The sequence below is a fragment of the Diprion similis genome, chromosome 12 (genome assembly GCF_021155765.1).
Source record: "Diprion similis isolate iyDipSimi1 chromosome 12, iyDipSimi1.1, whole genome shotgun sequence".
Classification (NCBI taxonomy): domain Eukaryota; kingdom Metazoa; phylum Arthropoda; class Insecta; order Hymenoptera; family Diprionidae; genus Diprion; species Diprion similis.
In genome coordinates, this window is record NC_060116.1 from 3241654 (window position 1) to 3269635 (window position 27982).

Here is a 27982-nt window from a genome sequence, read left to right on the forward strand (position 1 = left end):
AACTAATGATCCGGTTGTAACAAAACATAGCCTAAAACCTGGCCAAACGTTGTAGCTATCCACAGAAAAAAAAATAATCAAAATCGGTTCAGTCGATCTGGAGTTATGAGCGAACGTACGGACAGACAGGCAGAGAGACGCTGAGTTTCATACAACGTACAGACGATAAGGACACGCGGGCCGGAACTAACGAATTTTCAAAAATCGAACCCAGTTACCGACGGACGGGCTCTGCGGTCGCATTGCGTAACGGTCGTTTGTACCAGCAGCGCGTTACACGTGGGCAACGCAATACCTTGGACAGAGTTCCGTTCAGCCGCAGCTATACATGGACAGACGGTGCCAATCGTGCCTGTGTAAGCAGGGTTGCGGAGCTCCTGATGCCCGGCTTTGGTAGATCTATAGGAAACCCATGTTCGCTAGACCGTTAAGTCGGTTGAACACCGCAGGTCTATCCAGGTATCTCTTTGTCTGTGTGCGAGTGCTCGGCCACTCGATTCGCCTCAAATGCTATTAACGATTCCGATGCCGAAACGTCACCGTGAGTTATCTCGGGACATGGACGGGTAGGCTACTTCGCTTAGCCGTTTTCGCTTCCTGGACCTAATTTCGAGGGATGCTGGGACGAATTTAATGACTACTTGGTTGTAAATAACTTTTACAAAATTCTAGGGAAACACGGAGTGATGGAATGTCATTGGTTTTTGAAAATTCACAAAAATTTTGATCATCTTCAGTTGTCTACAACAAAATAAAAAATCGATTGACCCGAAAAATTGGAACATAATTTTCGTTATAGAGTACGAATTTCTAGGCAAATTATGATAATCGATAGTTTTCTACGACTAAAATAAGAAAAAAAACCAGTGACCATAAAAGAGACAGTAAAATTCCCTACAACTTTTGGAGAATTATATACATTTCTACCGAATGTTATGATCGAATAAAAATAGTTATAGTTTCACGCAGGTAATTGTGTATATACTGTGAGTTTTTACAAGTCACAAGTCTCAAAGAATTTCGATGGTAAATATCAACTTCCAGGCATGGTTCTCTACTCGATTACGAATATTTTAGAGAAAGTATGAAATACTATTCGTGAATCACAGCTAGATGTCAAACTTTTTTAAACGTGCAGTAGTCGTTTCTTTAGATCAGGAGCTTCACGATATTCCACAAACAACAATGTCCATTTCAACAATTAATGTGTACCAAATATTACCATGAAAAAGTAAGCTGTTCTAAAATTGTCTATGAGAGATTACGAAATTCTACGAAATATTCTATCTGACAACGACGATCGTGTTTTGATTTCTCTGAACAATCGTAGAGATTTTGGTAGAAAACGATACATTTTTTTTCTCACCAGAGGAATTCTGAATATAAGCCAAAATTCGGTATTTTCTGGAGATAGGCTGATGATCAACTAATTCTAAGGCACTAACTAACCAAACAGCTATTATTGAATGTATTGACTTGCAGAAAACCGATTCATTGATAATTTCACGTTATTATTTACAACCGCAGCTAATGAAGAAAGTCGGTAATAACTTGATTTTTAGCAAATCTTGCTGACCCGCTAGCTTTGTGCTGGCGGAAAAAGGAGAGAGAGAAAGAGAGAGGTTTGAGAACCTGTCAGCGGATAAAATCCATGATTAATGTGAAACGCAACACGTGGGCGGCTTACAATGTTATAAAGCTAGATATTGGAACTGGATTTGTGTCGCGGAGGAATCTCGAAGGCTCAGGACAACGTTATTACTAACGGGATTCTGGACCGTTTTTGCATCAGTTCTGTGCAAATTTTTCTGCGAAATTCTGCTGTTGATTTCTTTAATTATACAGACTTTATCATTCGTAGTTTTCCAGATTTTTCACCATATTTTTGTTAGCTTATTTCTTTCGTAATACTTTGAATATGGCCACTCTGTATTTTTCTATAGATCAATTTGCGAGAATTTGCTCCCTTTCTACGGCGGACACTCAATCCCAACAGTCCTTTGAAAAAATGTCAATTTCTGATAATTTACAGAATAATAATCCCCAAATTTTCCGTTAGAATTTTGGCTTTGATCCAATTGCATGTCATATCACAAATTGAACAGAGTTCAATCGAAAGTAGGAATTCATTTGAACGAAGTTTAAATGTACATTCTCTTCAATTACCAAAAGTAGGTAACCATAGGGTTGAGATTCAAATAATTTGCATTGTTTAATGCTCCAGAACAGAACGCTAATGATGAGTAGAATCAAAAAGCCTCGGAAAATTTTGCAGAAAGACGTGCCGATATTTTGAAGATCATAGGAGAAAATACGGCAAAATATCCGAGAAAAATGCAGAGCCCGTATAGAAAATTCAATTCGATTAGCTATCAAAAAATGAAAAAAACTCGCTAAATATTTCTGAACAACTTTCTTCACCGCGCCTGTACGATCTAAATGAAATTTCACTGATCAGTTTTGTAGAAAAATTAACAGACCAAAATCTCGGCCAAGATTAGGCCTCGTTTTCGACGTCGCTGTCCACCGAGGGCAGCACCGTCGTCGGAGGTTCGGTTGGCCACTTTCCCGCTGTTGCCGCAGGTTCATTCGTGGTCGGAGGATCGGTGATGAAAATCGGACCCAATGGTTCGACGGTCTGCTCGTCCTTATGCTCGACGGAATCGTCGTCCTCAACTTTGTCTTCTTCAAATGCCTGGCTGCTCTCTTCGACATCCGGTTTCACCGGCGTCTCTTCAGTGAGGCTGGAATGCGTCGCGACGCTCTCCTCCGTTGACGTCGGCGACATCACGAATTGCGTCGGCGTGTTGACCGGCATTGGGGGCATCAATTCCGTCGCTGGTACTGTCGTCTCGATCTGACACTGACGACCCATGTAACCCAACGGACAAATGCATCTGAAATAAAAATTTACATCGATGTTGAGGTTTTTCTGCGGAATGAACTGATTTCGAGCGGAGTCGCTTGCTTTGGGTACCAGCACCGCTTATTCAAGGAGGTTTTTCAGCCAAGTGTCGACTCTGCCCAGTGAACCAATGAATGTGAATTTTTATCAACTTCTGTCTGCTGATTGTTGTTCAAATAAAAAACCGCAAAATATTTATAATAACGTACAATATCCTATACTGTTTTATTTTTTGTATTTTGAACTGATTTAGAACAGTATTATAGATTTAGCTGCTACAGTATACAGACGGCGTGAACTTATTTTTTAGTTTCATTAAATTACACTACTTTCCTGTCACTCATGAAATTTTGGTTTTGTCTGACGATAAACATTATGAAATTTAAAAAATCCTGCTTCCGGTGAACTGGAGAAGTATTAAATTCGTCAACAAGAATAATAACGAAAAACTTTGTAGAAATATATTGAATTACAGTAATCGACTTTTATTCTGCTCAGAATTCTTTGAAAACGATTCTTCAACAATAGAAATCGATCAAAACTAATGTTATATTGTCGGAGACTCCGACCCAAGTTTAAAATTTGATTGAGATTTGAAATAAAATAAAGTTGCTAGAGCTAGACTGACGAAAGTTTCTTTTCGCGAGAATATTACCTGTAGAATATTCCAAAAATACCGAGTAATTAATTTTTACTTACATTTGTTTTAAATGTAGCTGTAAACCGTAGTTAATTTTCTATACAACACGACGGGGATTGTTTCAAGGAGATATTGCAGTTTTAGTGTGGATAAAGCCTTTTCGGAATAAACAGGTCTCGTATCCAAAAAAGAATAGAGAAATATTATTACAAACATAACCGAATACTTATGACCGTACCTGAAATTTCCGTCTTCCTGAGTGACGCTGATGCAAGTTCCATTATTCTTACAGGAATCCGGGTTCTCATCACAGTAGGTCAACTTCTCATTGCAGAGATCTCCAGTCCAGCCAGGTTGGCACCGACACTCCCATGGCCTTTTGCAGGTGCCGTGAACGCACCCTGGATAAGGAACACACTCCGTGCAGTTTGGCCCATTCCAGCCAACCCGGCATCTGCAAGTTTCAGGACGTCGACATCCTCCATGTTCCCGGCTGCATCCCTTCGCGCAGATTGCTGTTAAAGTTAAAAAAAATGTATATGAAATGTTTCTCACGATGTTGGCCACTGTAAAGTGCAACCAGCCAAATCGATTGCTGGATACACGAAGGGAAAGGAATTGTCGAACAAACGGAATAGATTTCATTGGAGTCCGTTTACTGCAATCCAGTATTTCTTACTTGTTCCATGTACGATGACTTCTATTCAACAATTTCGATTTAGTTAGTTTGTTCAAATAAATTAGTCAAGCGAATTCTTTGTTTCAACAAAAGCTCTTTGTGTCACGATCGAGTGAAGTGTTCCTTCGAGTGAACCTTTTGATATGTTTTCGAAATTAAGCTAACTAAATATTTCATTTCAAGCTTATGTATTGTTCCTCCAAGTCGCATATTTGTGGACACAAATAATTACTTTGTTCAAATCATGAATCTAGCCAACACAAAATTCACATCGATTGAATACAATACTTTGTTGATCTAACAAGTAAAGAATATATTCGTAGTAAACATCAATATGCTAGTACTGTAAACGGCCACTAGGCGGCGAACTCTCTCGCTATGAAAATAGCTTCAGTGATAGATATAAAACTGGGTAGTCGTCTGAATGTGAGAGGTCAATCACGGATAACGTAAGAGGTAGTGACTATGAGCTTTCAGACAGTGATTGTGTGTTCTCCTAATTCACTGTGCGCGCAACAAAATATGAGAGTTTCAAAAAGTAAGTCAAACATTCAATGATTTATCAAATACGTAGTGCGAGCTGCATCGTAATCATTAGAGGAATAATTCAGTTGGAGTTCAACTGATCTTGTAATTCATATTACCTGTAACGTATTGCTAAGTTTGACACGATCTAACCTGCTTTATATACGTTAGATGGATGTAAGACAGGGATTTATGTATGCAGATGACTGTAGATTGATGGTGAGGTTAACTTAAGGTCACACCAAAGAGGCATGCGTGTGCGCGTTCCAGTTAGGTATTTACAAACACGAAATCCAATGAGAACCGTTTGATATGTCGGTAAACCAGTCGGTAAGATCGTATACCAACATATCGAGTGGGTCGGATATTGAACAGTGTCAGTGCGTGCGTTACCGACGTATCAAACGGTTCTCATCGCATTTCGTGTTTGAGCCAAATACACGCACCCTTGAATCGGTTAGAATCTAGTCGTTCAGTGTAGTTATTGGCATATTCCCGTAAAAAATATGTTCGTGAGGAAGAAATGAAAGATGAAAGCAATGGATGACTATCTTAGTGTTCTTTTCAAACACTGTGACTCTTATCGATAAATAGAACTAATATTTCATACTTATTTAGACGCTTCATTTTCACGCAACATCTAGTTGTCTAAGATTTATCATCAGTAAATTTGAGAGAATTGAAAATCATTTATAAAATACCTAAAAAGAGTAGGTGCGTTGCTTTTTGACTGAAAATAGTAGCAAGAAAACAATCGTTGCGTCATTACATCGTGCAAATTCAGAACAGCCATCGTGAGCGAAAGTATCTTATACTTTTACTCATATTTCTCCAATGACTTTTTAAGTCTGACGTGTGAAAAATGTGCGGTACATTTGCATCATGATGAGAGATATCTAAATAAAAAATGTGAGCGGATTCTACGAAATCGCAATAGTAAATTTGTAGAATTCATGCCGTTTCTTTATTTCTACGTCAAATGAAAATGCATTGTGTGTTTTTGTTTTTGTTCAGAATCGTGTGTAGAATGGGGTTATTAAGCCCTTCTTTGTGCTTTAGATTTATACAATGCCAAAATCGACTAGGGCACTCTGTTAAGATCCTTTGATCGTTTTGTCACGTAATCGATTTGAGAGTTTCTAACCTGAATTCATATCATTCTTTCGTGAAACATTCAATTGATTTGGAACAAAACATCATACAGAGTCTTAATCCATTGATTTCGTCGCGAGACGGGCTTTGAGATCATATTTTGCAAATTATTAGATTATTATTTCATCTGATAATTTATAGGTCCCAGCTGACCAGAACACACTTTTTGACCTTAAAGCGATCATATCACAACAAATCTCGAATCGAATAAATTTTTTACGAAAGAATGAGATGGATTCTCATAAGAATTCTTAAATCGGTTACGTAACACCACCCACAAAAAACTCTTCAAGGAGTAGTCCGATGATGGATGCCATGCTTTTCAATTCAACTCTTTCTTCCATTTATGATGCTGGATTCAAAGTGATTTTCCATTCCATCGCGTGAAGTTATCGCTAATTGAGACCGCACTTACGTATCTGGCATAAGAAACCAGTCCACCCTGGTTTGCAGCGGCACTCAAGAGGCCCTTGACACGTTCCGTGAACGCAGCCTGGCAGAACGGCGCACTCCTTACACTTGTGTCCTTGCCATCCGAGTCTGCACCTGTGGACAGAGACGAGGCGATGGAATGCGATCGGATGAGAGACAGTCGGTGGATAAGTCTTTCGTGGTTGGCAGCCCTCGCCAAGCTTTTTACCTGCATTCGCCTGGTTTTTCGCAGTATCCTCTGGCTGGGTGACAGTCTGAGCTGCATATCGGCTCGGAGCAGAAAGGTCCTGACCATCCAGGATCGCAGGCACATTCGAAGCTCACGTTGCACCTGGATTGGGTGAATATTTTGAGTTTGGATTAGTGAAATCAACTCGTGAACCTGAAAGTCTTGATATTGAACCTGCAGATGGATCATGATGACGAGAAACAACTCTGATCCAAATTCAGATTAGGGTAATGGTTTTAATAATCACTTACTGGACAAGGCTTAAATAATACTTTTTGCCGAACTAAAAAATCCTCTAGAATAAAAGGTTTTTTAATCAATTCATTTAGATACTTCACGAGCAAAAAAGTATACTCATTACGGTTTCTTCGCGGAACCGACCGAAATAATCGTCTGTAGTAGTTATACAGTTACAGTGGCTTCATTTTAACTAATAACTTTCTCGTACTTCTTGGAATTGGCGTCAGTCCGTTATTTTGAACAAAAGGTAAAAAAAATGCTGATTTTTATGATACCTGACTTCTGGTTGCACCAACGTAAGAAATTTGTAAGTATTTTCGAGGATAATTGATTATCTATGAGGTTGTATCCGCATAAAAACACTCACGATTATTTTCGAAAACTCTGCAAGAAAACTGGAATATGTATATTTTTTAAATATGTATCTAACGTTTAGACCTTGTTTCAGTACAAAAAAAAGACGTGTTATCCTAATTAGAAATAGTCTAATCTTTGCAGGAAGACATATGAAGAACCGATTATACGTTGGGTTTCGCACAAGTGCGTCATTCGTACCGTTATGAGCATTTGCGTTGAAATAACAAAGTTTTAGAACGACGCCGCGACGTGAGTCACGGAAATAAGTGGTCCTCGATCAGAGGTCACTGGCACAGCTATTGAAACCTTATTTCAATTAGTAATCAACCGTGTATTTCTGTTAACTTGTTTTTTGCACGAATATATAACCGTTTTTAGGCTAGACAGACGTGCAACATCAAAATAGTATACTCAAGGAAATAAAATTTCATTAAATGTCAAAATTGCAATATCATAAAGCGCTTTGCGGTGATGCGAATCGATTTAATCGATCTCCAAGTCGTTCATAATGAGATTTGGACGTTCATTGGTTGCTGCAGAAGTTATTCCCTCCGTGACGTTTTTAGTACGCGACTGGGGTCATAGAGAGATCAATGATCGATGATATTTAACACACAGATTCACCAGTAGTTACGGTTTAAGTTCGCAAAAGTAATATTCATAAATACCTGCCGTGCTGACACAACGGTAAAGTGACGCATTTGTCACAGTCTTCTCCGTAGAAGCCGAATTTGCATTGACATTCACCAGGACGACGGCAGTATCCTTGGAGTGGGTCACACCCCTTCCTGCACATTGGCACGTCGCACAAGTCTCCGGTCCATCCTGAAAAGCGTTTACGAAATGAAAGGGTTATTCTTTTGTCGATTAAATTCGTTTTCGGAAATTCATTATGACTATACTGAATTATAGTGAGAGAAATTTATCAACTTAATGTTTCGTTAGTGTAATCTGCGATTTTTTTTCTCTTGGAAATAAACATGATTTACTGGGTAAGATTTTTAATGCAAAAATATGCTGCTGTGATACTTTATTGAAGAAACGAAATATCGAATTATTAGCATTCTCATATGGGCGTAAGGTATTGACTATATTTATGCAAAAATGCACATTCGTGAAGTGATGCTATAATTTTGTGGTTTTATGGATTTACACTAAATGTTTGAAGGCGATTGTTTCAAAAATAGTTTACATTTCAGAACAGGGTCAATTGATTTAAGATATTGGTTTTTATAATGAGGTTGTACTATGGATAAAAAGGTTGACTAGTTACTGGGATTATTTTAGTTAGCATTCTCAATAAAAAAAAAAATCCGAATTAGCTCAGTCATTTTCATCGATTTAGAAATTTGTTATGATATTCTAAAACATTAAGCACTAAGTTTTCAAAATTGAAAATTTTCAAAGTGCTTAAAAAACAGAATAAAACTTTTTCATCCTACTACCAGTTTCAAAATGATTGCAACTAAAAATGAAATTTTCCAGATTTCCAAAAAATGTTAAACTTCGAGAAGGCTTAAATATATGTGATTAAAACATAATTTCATAAAAAAAAATACATATGAATTGAGGGATTCAAAGCTGCTACCTAAATTGAACATAAAAACATAAAAAATGATAAGGATCGAAAGTAACCGATTTGGTACGGAATACCCCATACATTGAGTTACTTTTGAAGTTCATGCTGCTTATTGCAAAGGTCTACATGGGAGTATCGTGACGGTTTGATTTCGAGGAGAAAAGTTGGGATTAGTTGAGGAAAGAAGCAATTAAAATCGTTAAATTCTTTTTGCTGCTTATTTTGGGAGCCTGCAACGTGAGCACAGATACTTGAAAAGCCAATAAAATATTCCAAAATGCAAACTTCAATAAGTTCGAGGTTCAGTTCGAAGTTCTACAGTATATCTAGTATCCATACTAAGAATACTTAGAACCATTTTTTTTTAGGCTCGGAATGCGAAGAAAAAGTTCTAATTCTGAAGTTCTTGATATAAATTGTGGAATGTGCGGATAAAAACTGCAGAACTTCAAGGCTACTGGGTCTCGAAGTAAGAAGAATATCAAAAGTGTAGGCGTGCAATACGATGAATGAGGGTTTGAATCCTTTTTCATGCTAAAAACACTAAAACACGTATTTCTGTTTTAGTATTGAATCCATTTAATACTATAAGGAAATGTTAAACATACATATAAACGATGTCAGTTGCGTTTCCCATTAAAACAAAATCATGAATCCTCTGAGCTGCAATTTATTAAATGGCGGTACAATCGAAAAAATCCAAAAATCGTAAACACCATCCAATTGATTTTATGGAAGTTAAAAATCTCTATGCCATAGTGAATCATCTTTGCATATAACGAAAAATTACGGCATAAAACACTTTGAACTTTGAGTTTCAGCTCGTATCTTGACTCCCATTGAGTACTCAAGTCAATATAGTTGCAGTGGATCAGAATCTGGCATCGCCCTTAAAGCCATGAAAATTTCTTCACAATTAGGGGAATGCACAGGATCCGGTATAATAATGATAAGAACTTCACAAAAGGATGTAGCGACCATTCTTCGTTCCCTGATTGTCATAGCGATAAGAAAAAGATCAGAAGCTTTTACGGTGGCGTTCAAATTACCTGACAGACATTTCACGTCTCCGGCTTCGTCGCATACGTAGTGTGAATTGGGGTGCTGGGATGCTGGGACCTCGCAGGCCTGCTTCTTCCACTTTGGGACGTATCTGCTGCAGAAAATAAGAAGACAGACCGTAAAGTCCCGCGTTACAGCCGATCGAAATCAGTTTTAAGTCGCCTTAGGTCCTCGGCCGAAGGACGAGCAAAGCTGTAATATATCGAGGCCTTACAGGGAACAGTGCCATTAACTCGGATGTTTTTTTTGCTCGTGTCCAGATATCGCTAAAGGATGAACTTCTACTTCTCCAAGAATGCTGGTTCATTAATTATGTCGGAGAAATGGGGACTGAGTCTCCAGTCTTTTTGTATTTCGTATTTCGTATTTTGGTATACCTCGAGCTGGAACTGACGTTTTTGAGAATCATTTTGCCTTTGCTTCTTCACTTATTTCTTACCGGGCATATCGTTTGCAGCGATTGAAAAAATTACTCTTATTATCGATAATTATCGCAGAGTTTGACAATTAGAAAAAAATTGTACGCTACGTAAGATATTTTCAAAGTCGTAGGTTGAATAACTTTTTTTTTTTTATATTTCGTACAAATATTTTTCTTAGTTTTGACTTTGTATAGAAGACTGAAGAATAATTTTTATACATTTAGATTCTAGAAGATCGGATTTATTTTGACAATGAAAGTAATTTTTAATGACGTCTGAATTACGGAAAGTGGGTCTCATCACAAAAACGTCAAAACAGATTTGAAGAATTTTTGTTTGACAGATCTATTCGTAAAGTAAGTTGAAGAATTTTATTATGGATTTTTGGTTGGAACGCATTTTTTTCTTTCCGATTATACACTTTCGGTAATAATGACGTAGTTTTATTTAGATCTTTTTTTTTTCAATTATGGAAATCTGATTCATCACGTCATCCAAAACCACTAATCAAATGAGAGTACAAAAGTATGAAGCAGTCAAATCTTCGTTCTGGGACTCGTTCGAGTTCACACATCTTCAAAAAATACCTAAACTAGTAACTTAGAGATTAACGAAATACCGTATTTCGTCCCAAAAAAAAAGAAACGGTCCTTGTATAAGATTTCGAGTTGCACGGCGGTCTGATTTGAACCGGAAGGATCTCTGACTCTAGAGAAAAGCAGTTTCTATCGCTTGAGTAAAGGGCATTCACGTAGCTGAAAAATTTGACTACTTCGGTATTTCAAGGTTTGTAAAAAAACTGGCGAATTTTCGACGAATCGCATTCTTTCAGTAATAAGTTTGCGAAGAAGATAGTTATCAAAATTTTGTGAAAAGTTGCAGACCCTTATTTAACCTCCATTGTAACAAGACTATAATATTTTCTCAATTTCAAAGTCTGCGATAACAGAGTAATGCTTTTGCAGTAAAATGGCAACTATTTAATTCTCGCATGACTATAACCATCAACAAATTGAAAGTCTGAATTGGCCAATCGCCATTCGGGATTTGACGTTTGGGAGTCGTTGCACCTGAACCTTGACTTAGCTTCGACCACGCTGTGGTCCTCGTCATCAGAGGCGTCGTGGGTGATGGTACAACTGATTACGTACCTGGCACCTGAGACGAGTGATACTGGTAGCAAAGTGATTCCAAAAAAGGGTGCGAGGAGTGCGGCGGCACTGTGATCGGCGACTGGGATCACTTCTTGAACACCAAACAACAACGATACAAATCCGATGAGGAGGATCATCTTGACTCGACTTCCCGACCAAGACTAAGGCGGAAGACCGGAGGAACCAGGAGAAGATAACGGGACCTTATTCGAGGTCACGGCACACTTTTCTGGCACTCGCCACCGACGCTTCACCGGTGCACCGACCAGGTTCGTCGACGGCATACATCCTCCTCTCATGTTTGAGCGCACTTCTCTGTGTTTGTATGGGTGGAACCCACACATGGCTGAGTTTATTGAGTCATATGTGCCAGGCACCGGTCGCGGTGGACTCTTTCTTCTGTTTTTCTGCGTCCACTACCGACTTCAAGTTCAATGCTCCTCTAGAAGCTTCCGGAGAATCGACTCTTGCTGCGACGATACTTTGATTCGAACTTTCGAGCATCCACGAAAGTGTGGTTTCGATTGGATCAAGCTCGCCCCAATATGTTCTCTAAGCTTCAGACTTGTCGGTTTAATCTGCAAGTAACGTGGGAGTATGAAGTCAGACCTTAGTCAACCTCTTGACATTCTTATTCGTTTGGGTATCTAATAGTTTTGCATTGGACTGTGAATTTGGAATGTCGAGAGAAATTGTCCGCGCATTTCTAATCTTCCTTGAAAAGCGTTCGCGGATCCAAAAAAATTCAGAGGTTTTCGACACATTAGTAATTCAGTATAGTTGAAGAAATTCGCACAGTTTCAACGGAATGGAGATATTGGTAGAAGCAAATTAATCGATTCTGCTAGAGAATTACGGAGAAACCGAAAACTGGGGGAAAATGTAAAGAATTTCGCCGAAAGGATAAGAAAGTTTTATTTAAACGAAGTCAAAACTGTTGACAATTTGGATATTATTTAAATTGCTACATTTTTAAACGTATAAATAAATGAATAATGCTTATGAACTTAGTTACTTATCGTAAAAAACTCATTATGAAAGTACTTAATTGCTCAGAACCTTACACTCTTACAATATTCATGAGCATTTTGCACAAATCATCTCTAAACATAACCTCATTTTTTAGCGTCGTAACTAAAAATCTTTTTATGCAATTTGGTGTCTTAACGTTTTTCTAAACAATTCTATACGTGCACTTGCGTTTCTTCTTGGTGATACCGACTCTACAGAAATGGGTTCTTCATTTAAAGTAAGCCCACCTAGAGAGTAATTCTTGCATTCGTTTCTGGCTGCAATTAAATTTTCACTATTTTTTCTTTGTGTTATTACTAAACTTTTGACATTTGATAAAACGGATTCGTAAATTGTAATATATCTGAAGTTTAATACGTTCCTGTTTAAATTATTTCATGATGGTGGAACGTAAAACACGTACTACAGTTTACAAATTTTACTTTACTTAAGCGCAGACTCTGCGGTAACTTTGTCGATTTAAACTGGTGAAAAAGTTGTGCTCTGATTTTGGCGAAACGAGCCTAAAAGACAACGACGATAAATCGTAACACAATCACTGTAATAACACAACAGATGGCTGGGTCGGTCTGCAAAAACACAGTCGTTGTCATTATACCTGACCGTTTTACCTTGTTTCACTCCAATCTTCTTACGAATTTTAAGAACGTGTTCCTTTGTCCTTAGAACTTGGGTCACTTGCTCGAGGCGTTGCAGATAATCCGAGCTGGTTCTTAGGGGACGAGATGAAATTTTCGATTCCGTTTAAAGAGGGTTACGGAATTTTAAGACCCCTCGACCTCGAAGGCGCGACATCATCTCCTTCATCGGATATTCAGGATCTAATCCTTCGATGAAAAAATACCGAGATCATACTTTTGTCTGATCGATGGATTAGACTGGCTGGAAAAAACGAATACACGAAGACGCTATAATCGTTTATCGAAGGTTGATTGTGAGTAGGTGTGATGTGGTTTTCTCTTCAGAACTTATTCATAATGTGGCTATTGACACGTCCGCGACATCGTAATCAGGTGACTATAAAATTTGTGATGGAAAGGCACGCTGCCTTTCCTATAGGAGAAATTCATGCTGCCACAAGGCCTTCGATCATTAAATGCGTGTTCGGAATCGGTGACTCTCTGCCGTTGCTATGACAGTACCAAAATCCTTTCGGGGTTTTGGTGCTGCAATGAGATTTCTCCCCCTCAGGATTGAATAAAAAAGCACGGCTTTTTGTTTTAATTCTCGAGTAAAAAAGGCGTGATCCATCATTCACAGTTCATTGAAAAAAGGTTTATTAAATGCGTGCAGTGCTTCAGCGAAAGCGTGATTGGCATGAGCTTGGTCACTCTACTAGCTTTGTCCGATCGTGATCATAATTTATAACGGCTCGAGTCTTATCAAGATCGCTGAGAGCAAGGTCGGTTTCTTGTACACACGGTGGCTTAAACTTGACCTTAAACTCGATGTGGTGGCTGGAGCGTTTATAATGACAGGACTGGACGGTGGAAAGGTACAAACTAATCCAAGATACCATTATGGGTACGAGAGAGAGGCGAGCTGAGTCGTTATTCCTGGTCACCCCGCGAGGCACCAATCAACGACTATAAGAGTCAAGAAACATTTTCGGTAATAACAGTTGGAGAAAGAAACGAAATCTCAGCCGCAATCTCGACGTCTTTTCAGGACGGGTTTTGAGCTTTGTCTGTCTGTGATGCTGAACTCGGTCTGAAGCTAAGTGTCTTAGGAGTGACGGACGAGAAATGTCCAATTCGTTCGATCAACCGGTAACAAATTATTGTCTAAAAGAAATTTCCATTTCGATCCGTTATTGTTTTCATTAATAAGATTCCATCCTGGAATTTACGGAAATTTAGAAAGGATCTATGATAAGCATGGCAGTGGTTGAATCTGGATACTTGAAATACTTGGAATAGATCTCAGTGTTCTTGATACACGAAGCAAAGTTGGAGAATCAGACTGATATGAAGTGATGACATAATTTATGGCTTAATTGGAAACGCTTTATTGTTATGCATGCGTGGCTACATCAGTAGCTACTTTGCGCACGGATTATACATTTCTATTACAATGATAAGTAAAACCTTGAACTGAATATACCAAAAGTAATTATATGCACCGATTCACTGTCGTACGGTGATTCTCTCAAAGGGATGCTATACTCGATTCCGACGTAGACTTGGATGTCTCTAAATGTTCCCGGATCATGGATACAAAAAAGATTCAACAGCCGGATTCTAGATGCAAATTTGAATGAAATCACACAACAATATTTTGTTGTGTTTTTGTTGAGAATTGCATTTAGAATACGACATTTAACGCAGTCGGTAAGAACAGACTATAGCATCCCCTTAAGATTACTTCCTTCCACTTTACGCTTTAGGAATGGGTAGAGTTGCCTTCAGTTTGGCAACTAGGCTCTCGTCAGTCAATTCACTCTTCTTGTTGAATTCTACAAAGTAGTCAGCTCCGGCTGCTGCAGCCTGTTTCTCGTTGTATGCGTCGCGGTAAATTTTCTTTGCTTCTGGCGTCGCGGCTTCCGGGTTCCAGAGGAGCAGCACTCGTTTCTGTGAATTTCAAAACAACATTGATGAGGTCAATGATTGGCGGTAGAAAAAATAAATTCACATTGGAATGAGTAAATTGTTTGATACATTCGAACCCGATGTGACTCAATCCTTAAGGATGATCGAAAACTGCACTTCTGTGTACTGATTAAATTCTCAAAATCAATCCTATCTCGCAGGATGATTCTTACGATCACATTCAAGCTAAACGATATGTTAATTCTAAATTGTGTGACGTAAATTAATTCTAAAGCGAGAAGAGATTCAACGTGAGAAGAGATTCAACTCGCATGGCAACCAGTTGCCAAACTAAATAATAAAAAAGTACCGTGACTGGAGATCCGTTCTCTTGGTATTCGTAGTCGATCATTCCATAGCGAGGATCATCATGTTTGCTTAGCTTCTCCGCCAAATCCTTGAACGATTCATCTCGTGCTCCGCTATCCACCACATCGGTCTGAACTCCGTCTTTCAGTAAGGAAATGATGTATCGTAGTTCTCCTTTATTCAGCTTTTCGAGACTCTCCGGCACCGATTTCCCTACCTCGGCACTGTTAACTGTGAAATGAAATTATCCTGCAGATCAGTAATTTTCAATTTATCTCTTCACGATTATGATTTATATTCTTTTCAACTAGTCATTTTTGAAATTTCAACGATGCCTCAAGTTGCGTAAAGACTTGAGTAATGCTGATGTCCTGGTGAAAATATTATCTTCTAAAATTCTGTTTCGAAAAATTTACGACTTAAATATTACGAAAAACTGCAACCATCTAGAATTATCTAAAATAAAACAAGAAATCAACTACTTGAGAATTTTTAAACTGATTGATTGATAAAAGTGGCTTGAATTTTCGTAAAGAAGTACGAACTTGTAAGAAATATTATAATAATTGATAAAATTTTACGAAAACAAAAATAAAAAAATTGAACGGCCATAAAAATGAAAATAAAATTTCCCGAATTGTTTTAAGGTTTTACAAATGTCTACGAAAATTACATTGAATTTTGCAGAAAAAACATGAATCCCTAGGAATGATCCTCTATGAGATTGTGAATATTTTCGAACGAGAAAATATGATGTATTATTCTTAAATCACTGTCAGATGTCGCGTCCTCTCCGAAGACGGCTTTAGAAAATTTGTCGCAAGTTTTTGAACTCTCTTTGCCTCACTAAGTGAGTCTTATGAAAAAAGTTGAATATCACTTGTTTCTCGAAAATCGAAACAAGGACTTCTACGATATTATACAAAATATTATATCCATTTTTCAATAATTGCTGCACAACAAATGATCGCGAAAAAGAAAATCATTCCACAATTTAACTTTCCATCAAAAACCCCGAAATTTTAAGAAAAATTTTATTAAAAAACTGCATGTACGCTAGAGCCACGAGAATGAAATAATTCAAACTTACCCGCAGCGATGGTTACAACCAGCAAAACGACCGAGTAGAACTCCATCTTGAATATCGTTTAACGAAGGAAAAGAAGTCCTGTAACTATGGGTTATTCGGAATCGAGCTCCTGGTTACAAGTGACGAGATGTTCGACGACTGCTAGCTTAAATACCGTGGCTACTGAGAGGTGGTTGAGCAAAAAATCAACGTGTCAGAGAAGCTGTTGTATCGTCGTGACTTTTTCACTCACTTGTACATACACAGAATTGATAGATAAAATCGGATTGTAATTCGCCGATGGAGCTAGGAAGATATGACGGTACCTGTTTCAAGGTCCCGAGTTCATCTGCGTTATCCTGCCATTATACCAATCCCAAATGTGAAAAGTAATATTTAATTCGCGATTTTTTGCTGCGGTCGATAAATCATACAACCATATTTTATACGGACGATGAAATCAGCCAAAATGTTCGTTACGTAATTTTATTACCATTTCAATGGCTCAGATTATTCAAACTCTAACAGATGTTTGTTAATTATTGTGTTAAAAGGACTGTATAAAGCTTTCCATCGAATGCTTGACCGTCAACTACTAATCAAATGTATTCAGAAAACTTTACTCGTTTTAATGCAAAGTACTGATACTGTTGTTGAAAACTTAAACATAGAGCTCTTGTCTGTTCCACGGTTCCAAACACTTCAATTCTGCGTAACAAACATCACCCTGTATTCGTATGAACTTCTTTTTGAATAACACAAGAATTAGATAGGACCAATTCCGAGCGAAACAGAAGATAAATAAAAGAGAACATCTTATGCCGTTTGAATTACAATACCAAACGATGAATAATTTTCGCTGTAATCAAAAAGGAATAAACACATCACCTGCTTAATTATGCCTGTAAAAAACGTATTCATTGCCAGGGGGTAAAAGAATTGAATAAATATCACGGACCTGATACTTGCTTGTGGTTCCTTATTTGGTTTTAAGATTGATTCTTCACTCCATACTTTTACATCGTCGGCGAGCCTGAAATTTTGACACGTTATCCTTCAATGAACAAAAAAGAAGGAGGCAGGATTTATTTTGGCAAACATAGGCTGTAAGAATGTGACGTAATTGATTGACAGTATCGACGATTAGGCCTCGATTTACACAGCGTTATAACGATAGAGTAGAGTCAAAAATTCAAGCTCTTTTTAGACGCTTTGCAATTTTTTTTCTTTCCTCTTAGAATGATAAGTTGCTCGAGTTTTCATTCACGGCTTGTGTGTTTCGACGTTAAATAACTTTCAGCGATCCCAGCTGCCCGCACTGCACCCTTTTCGGGTTTAAATAGAAGGTTTTAATTCAGAGGACGGGCTGAAGATTCCTTCAGGGTGAGATCAGAAGTAAGGCGATTATAGGCATGAATAATATCAGCTAGGAATCCCTGCTCTGCAATGTAGGTTCAGATTTTAAATCCTTTAAATATATTTTATCGCGCTACTTTGTCCGGGGCTAAGCCTCGCGCCTCAGATGATTGAAACAGATATTTTATTCTGCTAACAATTCGTTTCCGCCCCGAGTGCTTCATGTATGGCTTTGCGTGGCTATTTGAAATTATGGAAACCGATCAAACGACGATATAACATGAGTCGTTCATTGGCTGAACCCCTGGGAGGATTCGTTATGTTCTTCTTATCTTAGGCTACCGGAATATCCTCCCGATTCCTAACCGACTATGACTAAGCTTTCCTCCTAAGTCCTCATTTGTCAACGGTGACTCGATCAAGAATCACTTTAATCCTTAAAAATAATTTTTTACGGCATGGGCATTTAAAATTCCACTTTTTGTAGCAGTTTTCGTTCCGTAAAGTGACGCTTTATACGGCATCGAACAAAGTTGCGGAATAAAGTCTTTATTCTGGAGTTTTGATGCGCAGTTCGAAGTGCGCATCCCAAACTGCCGAATAAAGTAGCTTCGTCGAACAGAACGCGACATAACCTCACTCTTCGTTTTGCTTTTCCATGCCCATACCGTAAAAAATGTTGCATATGGCATGCCCGTAAACCGTTTTTTGGCTCGGATAATTTCAGTACTCGCTTCCGGCTCGCTTCCGGTTCACTGTCAGCTCATCCTGAAATCTTCATCCTTGCCAAAAAAACAGGCGGTTTACGGGCATGCCACAGATAAATAGCTATTTAGTCGCGCTCTTCTTATTCGTGTCAATTAAATACGGATTGTTTGAAAGGGTTGAACAAGTATAAAATCCATTAAAGTGCAGAAGTGAAAAGTAAAAAAATGCAGTTCCATTTCTGATTGCCAATATTCATCCAGACATAATGGATGTGTCAAGGATGCGCAAATTACATTGTTCAATCGAAGGTTGCAGGATTTCAAATTAGTAATTTGCATACTTTCGTAACCTCGGCCGACAATTCAAGTACTCGCGAAAAAATAATCAGTTGAAGTATGTACAGCATGCTGCGCATTTACAAACAAGTTTTCGAATTTGTTGTAGAGATAATTTTTTTCAATTGGCTACAGACTTCGGCATTTATTCAATTGGAAGATAAAATCCAGGGTAAACAAATATATCCTTGAATTGTTAAACTGTGCGAAATAAAGAAACAATTCTTCTTTTCATGTAATTGAATAAGTTGATCTACTTCAACTTGGCCGGTTTCTAACTCTCGATTATTTCCAGTTTAAATTTTACGTTTTGATTCGAAAATTTGTACATGGAAATAATTTATAAACGTATAGAAAAAAAATTAGGGTGTGGATGTGAGAGTATTTGAAATTCTTACGTTTGTTGTTATAGCTAAAAAGTGCGACAAAAATTAACAGCGACTTGGATCAAGATGTACGTACTGACCAGCGCTTGGAAAAAAAGAAATTATGACAGTAAAGGTTGTTATGAGGTGCTAGAACTTCACGCGCGAAACATTCATTGCTTTTTGATGAATTTCGCACTATGTAACAAGTTGAATACTCCTCATTTTTTCACGACCTCGAATCGACATGTTTTAGATTTGACTTGTATGAACGTTGGCTACAGGCTTGCATGTAAATGTCACGCCGGATGAGATTTCAGGTGTCAACGGACATTGAAATCTCATGGTAAGATCAATAGGGCATCAGGAAATTTCCGAATTACTGGAAAACACCTGGTGGAGTTAGAAAAATTCATTTAGAGGTTAGAATCCATGTCTTATTATTTAGTGTTCGGTCCAAAATGTCGATGGCGCATCCTCAGAAAATTCGCCTGCTTTCGTATCATCACCACGTTTCCAGTTTTTCGATTGTCCGGGTAATTATTTCGACTTTAAAATTCTCCCTGCTTTCTGAAGTACAGTTAAACGCGTTGCGCGCATGTATGTTATATTGCGTTAGTTAGGCGCAATTACTTGTCTTGCCGGCGGCTTAAAAGTAGATTTAAGGTCTGAACGTCAGGTGATTTGAGTCTAGAAAGTTATAATATAATACATCGAATGCCAATTCCTGTAACAAGATCGGTTATCCATCAAATTCGCAGTGTGTAGTGGTGACACAATAATTTCTCAGTAGATTTAATTGTTAACTTATTGGAATAATGAATTCTTATAATTACAGTTACGAATGTTTCGAGGATTTAATATCTGAAGAAAACAGTTTGATTACCAAATATATATGAATTATTTAATATTTCCCCAAGTATATATACAGTTTCAATATTTACAAATAAATTATACACAATCTGGATATTATACAGATAGCAATTATAGGAACTCTTGCACAGTCTCTGCATTACATAATTTGAGCAATTATCGCCAAGTCACTAATTTTTCATTACAAAAAACTTGAAATCTATAAACACAGTATCAATATGTACAACTTTGCCGCGAGATAACGGTGAAACTTAGCGCAGGTGCAAAATGATTGAACTTTAACGGTCGGCGAGATCGTTCCGCGGAAATATTTCGGTCTGCGAGGCAGGGGAGCCAACTTTCTCGAAACGGGGCGTCAGTTGCAAGACTCTCCCGTATCAAGTGGCGAATTGAAATTATGTCGATACGATGACTTGTAGCAGTCATCAGTCATCAGATACAACTCAGTTGACAATAAACGTTTGCCGAGCTTTTCCGAAAGACCAATCAACTATTTGTGATCTGCTTAACCTGGAACCGCATTGTCTGCATAACCTCCAAAGGCCGAGTGTAACAGCTGAAGCTTGCAGTGGCCAGCCTGTACGAGAAGACGACGAAGCTTGCGCATGCGCAATCGGATGCGCAGCCGGCAACGTTATACCATTTCGTCTCGCTACGTTCACGATTTTGGTGGCACCTCAAGATCTCCTCATACATAGTCCAGCTTATCGTCGACTGGCGTTCTCCTGCAAACCTTGAGGAGAACGGCAACCGCGACGAGGCTCAGGGCGCTGGCACATCCAGCCAAAATAGCCAAGGGCTGAATATACGCGTGTACTGCCTCCAGAGGAGCGAACTGGACGGATTTGATCGTCGTATCGATCTCGAGGGCGAAGCTGCCGGGCCCTTCGTTCGACGCAATTCGTACGAGGTACTTAGTTCCAGGCAGAAGAGATATCTGAGTAGACTTGGCGTCAGCGACCTGGTTGCCCATGAGCCCGCCGGCTTCCGGTTCCCAGGAGACGATGTAGGAGGCTCCACCGGTTCCCTTCTCGACGCTGTTCTTCGACGTAGTTTCCATCAGGCTGGGCTCCTCGCCGTAAATCTCAGGGCGTTCCTCTTCACCTTGCACGCCGACGTCGGCAAGGATTCTGGCGTTCTGTTCGTCGAAGTAGCTCTTCGCTCCGGGTGTAAAGTAGAGTCTGATTCTATCCGTGGCAGCAGAATCGCGTGGCCTGAGAGTCCGTGTCGAGCTCAAGGCATTCCGCAGGACCTCGTCGTTCTCGAAGTCAATTGCCTGCATCCCGGATTTTGGGCTGTCGATGTCACCGATCTCGTTGTCCTCGACGGTATTGCCGCTCCAGCTCAGACTCGCCTCGAAGAGGGCACCCGCCCTCAAACACTCCAGTGTCGGCTTCCAGAATTCCCCGCTGTACTGCCGCACCCCGTTTTCTGCCACGACCACGACCCACGTAGTCTCGTTCACCGTCATGGCTCCTCCCCCGGGGATCTGATCCATCTCCTTCCACTCCTCCTCGACTTTTCTGAAGACTATTGCCACGTCGTATGCCTCCAGGTATGCCGGTCCTGCCATCGGCGCCGGTAATGTTGAGGGAAGGAATTCTTCCTCGACTCTCGTTGCGTGGTAGGCGCAGGCCGTTTTACACCCGGATAACTGTTGGGAACAAAGAGAAAATGAGGTTAGTTATGGGTTTTTAGGCCTGAATCAAGCGCACATAGGGTACTAGAGGGTGGATTTTTAGGCATATTACTGCTTTTTGGATCGAAACCTCAAATTTTTCTAATTTCTGTACAATTAGTAGAGTAAAGTTTTGGTTCATTTTTTTCCGAATATTACGCCAAGATAATTATAATTTGTTTCGTACATAGTGAATTCGTTGCTGGTTGTTTATGATATTCAGACTTAATATCATTATAATACTTTGTAATGAAAATTCCGATGCACCAAAGTACCAAATTTAACTTTTTCTTTAATTTTTTAAAAATTACCAATACAAACTAGAAAAATAATTGAATCCAGTTCGTGATACTTTTGTAGCTTAAAAAAAACTCCGAGCCGTGTCATACATCCGGATATATTACTATAGAAAATAAATGCAACGGCTACTTATTTGTATTAATGACTCTTTCAAACAATTCGTATTATCTCTTTTTAGTGAAAAATGATTCATGTCACTTTGTAACGTCACTTAGAAAATTTTCCGAAACATTCGGAGACTCTGAGCGGTGCAAACCATTATTTATTTTAATAATCGGTGTGCTATAGTACTTTAGTAAGAATGTGGTTATTATCCAGTACTGATCCTAGCTTCCTCTGCGATAATAATTAGTACCGGAAACGCATTTTCTCTATATAATTAGGCATGCGCTAGAATTATTCTAGCACAATAGAATTTTCATTCGGTAACGGAAGTCGAAAAATTTCAAGTCACATTAATGGCTGTCGCGTAAGTGAGCGTTCGTTCCACCTGCCGAGAACTTGATAAGAGAGTGCGAGTGATGCACGGAGAACTTCATAATTCTCATGGGCTTTCCGAGATAATATTTGAAACCCCGTAACGGTAGTTCTGTTTTTCCAAATATTTAAAGAAGATTTTTATCGCTCTGCTAGGTCAGAAAAGTGGGTTGTCCTTCTCCTGTTCAATCTACCGTTTAAATCAGCAGGTAGACGCCTTAGAAACTCGGGCGTCTCAAAGGTTGAATAGATTTTCTTTCAAAGATAATCAAACCCTACGTGGACGTGACTTACGAAGACGCAGCGAACCCTTGGGATGTCGGATTTCGGACCGTATATCTTCACGAAGGGGAAAAACTTTTCGTATCAACTTCTGACACTCACGAAAGAGAAAAAAAAAAATTTTGTAATTCTTTCAAACTTTGAGCACAAAAATTTTACTTCAATGCTACGTCAAATGTATTATTTAATTAATCTGTGTTGTTCGATTACAATTAATCGCTGATTGCTTATAATTTTCGTGCCATTTTTTCGTCGGTGGACAAAAAATGTTCGATCAAATAATGTTTGACATAAAATCTAACGTGGAACTGAAGAACAAATCTGAATTAATTGTTTGGATATGTAATATTTCAGACAAACTTACGCACTTTCTGACTGTCTATTACACACGGGCACAGTTTTATGTTATTAATTAAATTGAATCACGAAGTTCTGCGGGCTCGTTACGTCTCGGGGTCTCATTTTAGACAATTAGGCAGAAAGGACGTGCCGAGCTCACTGTTGTAGTAATTGATTTGTAAAACTGCTCAATTTCACGCAACCCGCTGGGCCATTTCATTTTATTTGTACGTCCATCCTGCAGTACATCGTCCTGCTGTATTAAAGATTGAAATTCTCTCGCGTGCAGACGAGTCAGTTACATTCCACCGCTCTTAAATTGGTTGTACAAAGTGTATGGATGCGTACAGATGTGTCTAGATAATGAAGAGACAGGATGAAAGGCAAGAGAACCGAAATTGACTCGTTAGACAATTTTTTAAATCTTTTTTCATCACGAATGCTCGAGACTGATAGTTTGGTAGTTTTCCTCACGGAACTTATTATCCAAAATGTATCCAAAAATACTACGAAGTGTCTTGTCAAGTTCTGTCAGTAAAGAGATTGCAAAAAAAAAGTCAGTGAGTCATGAAATGCTAAAACCGAATTTCAGCTTAAGTCTATTCCACAGAATTCAACATTATTTATCACCTCAGGAGCTGTAAAATAGACAGAGAAATACTAGGAGTCCTACTAGGAAATTACTATTATACTATTGTTAACTTTGTATAGGGATCGTTTGTACAGTGTTCACAATGAATTTCATGTATGAATTACGACCGAAGTCATTAGAATCGGAATTCAGCTAATTTAGATTATTTGTCAAAATATCAAGAAACCAAGCAGCCAAACCAAGAAGTCTTTCAGCCAAAAATTGGTGACTAACCAATCTGTTTTACCCAAGAATTTCCTGCACGTATTGAGTATATTTAGTACCAAATACACATGTCTATGTGTACTCGTATGTCTGTAGCTGGATATTTGAGTCTGACATAAGTCTTTCGAAAAGATCTCATAATCTTTTTTTCATCCAAAGACTCGAATCTGCGATGTTTCCTCTCCCCGAATTGCGTCTCATAATATCCGTATCAATTCGTAACATACTTACACAAATTTCCTCGTCATCTTGACACACGGATCCCCAAATAGTCCAGTCGTTTTCCAGAAAGCCACAGGCCTCCCAACACTGTAAAAAAATAAAAAAAAAATAAATAAAAATAAATAATGAACGCAGTGTAAAAAAACGAAGAAGAGTAGCAGAAGAACGAGAAGAAACGTTGAGGAAAAAGGAGCAAGTCTTGGGTTAAAGGTAGACCATGAATTGGGCGATGTAAGTGGAGGCTTAAATTAGGGCTTGAATCGAGGGCCGAATCGCCGTTATACTTCGGCCACGGTCTCTTCTGCTGAACCGTAGCACCGCATCACGACTCTGCGCCTTCTGTTTATATTTATTGGGGTTCATCAAGCGCGTCGTCGCGTCGGAGCGACCGATTTTCCACTTCGGAGAAACAGTGTACAGCAGAAGAACTCCGTTAACGACTGTACCGAAACGCTTCCCCGATTTATTTTTCCTCAATTTTTTCGCCCTCCGGTTTGTCTCGTCTTGATTACCACGCTGCACCTCTTTCCTTTATATGTCGGATGCATTGCGTCCACGGTATACAATATAGTTTTTAATAAAAATTTCAAGTACCGAGACTTTTTCTTGAAAGGATCAAGTCGCAGTGCGCGTGATTCTACTTTCTTAATTTTCATTGGCTGATATCCGTTCCCGCTACCTGAAGCAAACAACCCCTTCACTGACAGGAAGAAATTCCCTAAAATCGACCATAACCTCTCGTCTACTTATAAAAGTGTGTTCCGAAACTAGTTGCCAAGTTTAAAAACTCCCTAGGAAAGTGGCAAAGGCTAAAAGAGATAAAAGATTGTCGACAGTAATGAGAGTTAATTTCGGAATGCACCCTAAGAAGCACCGCCGCGATGCACTACGCATCGTTCATTCCGTCCACAATGTTGGTAACATTTTTACAAAGTTGGCTACACTTGTAACTAGACGAGTCGCAATTGTCGAGCAGATCTGTTCAAGAAGAAATCTCGGCATGTGCTACACGAGCAACGAAAATTGAGCAGAAAGAAAAGAAAGAAACCGAGCTAAAGAATGTGAGTCGATATAAAAAATCCTGCATCAGAAATTCGATTCCCGATCTCACCGACAGATGGCGGTTAACCGGACCACGAGTCGTTGCTTATTTCTTTTCTTTTTTTCCATTACCGTGGTTTCCCTTCGCCTTTTTATTCCTCTTTCGACTCCTCTTGCTCCCCGGAGAACAATTGATCATTGCCGACAACCGCGGTCCACATGCACAGGCAAAAAGGCAAATTGTACGAAGTTTGTGCGCGGTGCCGATCGTTTTATGCGCTACACGAGTATATCGAACCGCTTCATTTCACAGGGAACAATCGACGCGATCTCTAAGAGGACAGGTATGCGTACCACCCACCCAGATGGGCATAAATTTGAATCAATCGGCTCGAATCGATTTCTCTCGATCGGTCCTCGTGCGCAACGTGGCATTATACACACGCCAAATGAGCAACGCCCACACCAGCGTCCATCTGTCGCCCTGGAAGAGGGAAGAGGCTGGAGGAAGGCACGTCCCAAGGGGGCCAGCGTGACTGCAGCGAGGGACACCGGACCACCATGATTTCAGCTACGGCGCCCCATAAAACTGACGGAAAGATTTATCGCCATTGTCACCGAGACAATGTACACGCTGTGCGGAGCAGTAGATATGCGTCTACGATTTTCACGAGATCCGTTATCGTTTTACGTGAGGCGACGTTCGGGCAGTGGCACACATCATCCTTCCGTTCAAATTTCATCCCCCGCACTCCCGTTATCCCGAAAGCTGTTTACGTTGAACGGAAAATGAGCAGACCTTACGCCTTCCCCTTTTATGAATTATGGATGACTAGCCTCCGGTCGGGATTTCCATCACATGACGTGTAGGCTTCCATGATTTCTGCAGCCCTTTTCGTCTCAAGGATACGGGGTCTTAGGAACGTGATCGGAAAGACTAGCTTAAACCGGTGTAAAAGGAAAAACGTTCGTCTCAAGATTGAGGAGTTTTCAGTAAATTGACCCACTAAAAATCAACAATTGATTTTTTAAACAGCAGTAAAAGACAGTTGGATGGTTTTATTATCCCCACTATTTTGAGCAGAAATTAGAAAAGAGACTAAACAAAAGAAATTTGGCCATAATTCAAACTTCAAGATAAAAATCAAAATAATAATAATAAAAAAAAAAAAAAGAAACAGACGAGAGTGAAAATCAATTGGTATAAAATTTCCCCAACTTACCATGTAACAATTCGAAGTATCCTTGCATTCTTCAGCTTCCTGATGACGCCGAAGACACAGAGATCTGCACTGAGCGATTCTCATCGACGGACCGAGGTCAAATCCAGCGGTCACAGGGACCAAGAGGGCGAAAAATACCCAATCAAGTTTCATTTTGTTCGTTGGGTAATACAGTTTATACCTTGTTGTTTATATCTTATATTACTCTATATAGTCACACCACCTAATCACTGACTCCTATGCACGATATGACGATGGTTTTTCTTCAGGATCACTAAAGAACTTTTAGTCACCGCGTGAGTTCCGTGCCGGGTTGCCGTTGGGCCGCGGTTCTTCGTCGTTCGAATTCCAGGTCAACTCTGCGGCTCCAGGTTCGGGAGTTTTTCTTTTATAGCTTCCCGTCCCCCACTCCTCGGAACCCAACCGCCCCCCTCGCCGTAGGTCTCGGCCACCCTGAACCAACCCTCGTAATTACCCCGGCTCGCCTGTCTTCCTCGCGTTCCCGCCGTTCGCGCTGCTGCGGCGTGTTATTTCGTGGATATTATTCTACCGGCATTGTGCACGTGTGCTTGTGAAACTCATTTCGTAATTGACCGGGATGATCACAGAGACCCGGTCGCTACTGTGGGTCGCCGACAATGCGGCTCTGCAGGATTCTGGAAAAAAAAAAAAGGGAACAAATCACCCCGGGGTGAAAATTCGTTCGTGTGTACGGAAAAAGTCGGCAATTCGTACGAATTTATTTACTCATATTGAATTAAGCTTCGAGATAATGGGATTCATGGGGTATTAAATCGGGGTGAGTTGTAGGAAATTTTTGGATGGTTGATCAATTTTTCCACTGAATTCGGAGCTTTTTCTTTTTCTTGTTGTGTTTTCTCGAAGATATTTAGAAAACTTGTAAAGAAATTTTTATACACTTTTCATAGTTTAACATCCTCTGACGATTATATTTCGACGATATTTACATGTCGTGTTTTTCCGTGCGGAAAAATTCAAGTCTGTAACGTGGGATCGGGGTAAAAGTAATTAAATAAACGGATGTGAGCTTTGAAGCGAAGGTGGGTGAATTTTTTTTCACCAGTTCTTTTCCTAGCCTCTTCGTTTTCCCTTTTTCCTTAACGGTCGGTTGGTCGGTTCGATTGACTGCGTGAGGATAGAATTTTTGTTACTCTCTTATACAGGCATGGACCGAATTCTTGGTATTCGACGAATTAATAGTGCCAATTTATCACGGTGTTACACATACCTACAGAAGAGCGTCTGTCTGCGTGTATATTGCGGCAATCTTCTCCGTCATAAATATTATATATGTATGTACACATGTGATAGATATAATAATCGCAAAAGGTATGAAATATTGATGGCGTAATCCGATTGTAATCATTTTTAGGATTCTATTTGTTTTTTTTTTCTAACTTCGTTTTCGTTTTGTTTCTTTCAAACTGTAGCAAAGAAAAAGCCTCGATTGAGAATTTGTCTCGGATGTATTAACTTGCAGAAGTTGCAACTAATAGCCTCGGCTTTTCAATTTCTATACCTGCATTAATTGA

At 39.3% G+C, this 27982-nt stretch overlaps 3 protein-coding genes across 4 annotated transcripts; all 3 read right to left on the minus strand.

Annotated features, from left to right (window-relative positions):
- Positions 1–2421: 2421 nt before the first annotated feature.
- LOC124413175 (delta-like protein C) lies at positions 2422–11548 on the minus strand. Of its 2 annotated transcripts, none has more exons than XM_046893570.1 (7): positions 11374–11548; positions 9788–9891; positions 7828–7984; positions 6542–6664; positions 6317–6447; positions 3784–4060; positions 2422–2897 (listed from the first exon to the last, which is right to left on the minus strand). In XM_046893570.1, the coding sequence occupies exons 1-7, from the start codon at positions 11511–11513 to the stop codon at positions 2498–2500; spliced, it is 1332 nt and encodes a 443-aa protein (XP_046749526.1). In that variant the 5' UTR covers positions 11514–11548; the 3' UTR covers positions 2422–2497. The 2 variants fall into 2 exon arrangements, with proteins under 2 accessions (XP_046749526.1, XP_046749524.1); XM_046893568.1 differs by having other exon boundaries at positions 9788–9894; positions 11374–11547.
- Positions 11549–14396: 2848 nt separating this feature from the next.
- Positions 14397–16537, minus strand: LOC124413176 (actophorin-like). Its single transcript, XM_046893571.1, has 3 exons — positions 16396–16537; positions 15307–15536; positions 14397–14978 (listed from the first exon to the last, which is right to left on the minus strand). The coding sequence occupies exons 1-3, from the start codon at positions 16439–16441 to the stop codon at positions 14784–14786; spliced, it is 471 nt and encodes a 156-aa protein (XP_046749527.1). The 5' UTR covers positions 16442–16537; the 3' UTR covers positions 14397–14783.
- Positions 16538–20518: 3981 nt separating this feature from the next.
- Positions 20519–26582, minus strand: LOC124413065. Its single transcript, XM_046893394.1, has 3 exons — positions 26430–26582; positions 24175–24252; positions 20519–21665 (listed from the first exon to the last, which is right to left on the minus strand). The coding sequence occupies exons 1-3, from the start codon at positions 26580–26582 to the stop codon at positions 20700–20702; spliced, it is 1197 nt and encodes a 398-aa protein (XP_046749350.1). The 3' UTR covers positions 20519–20699.
- Between the last annotated feature and the right edge of the window lie 1400 nt (positions 26583–27982).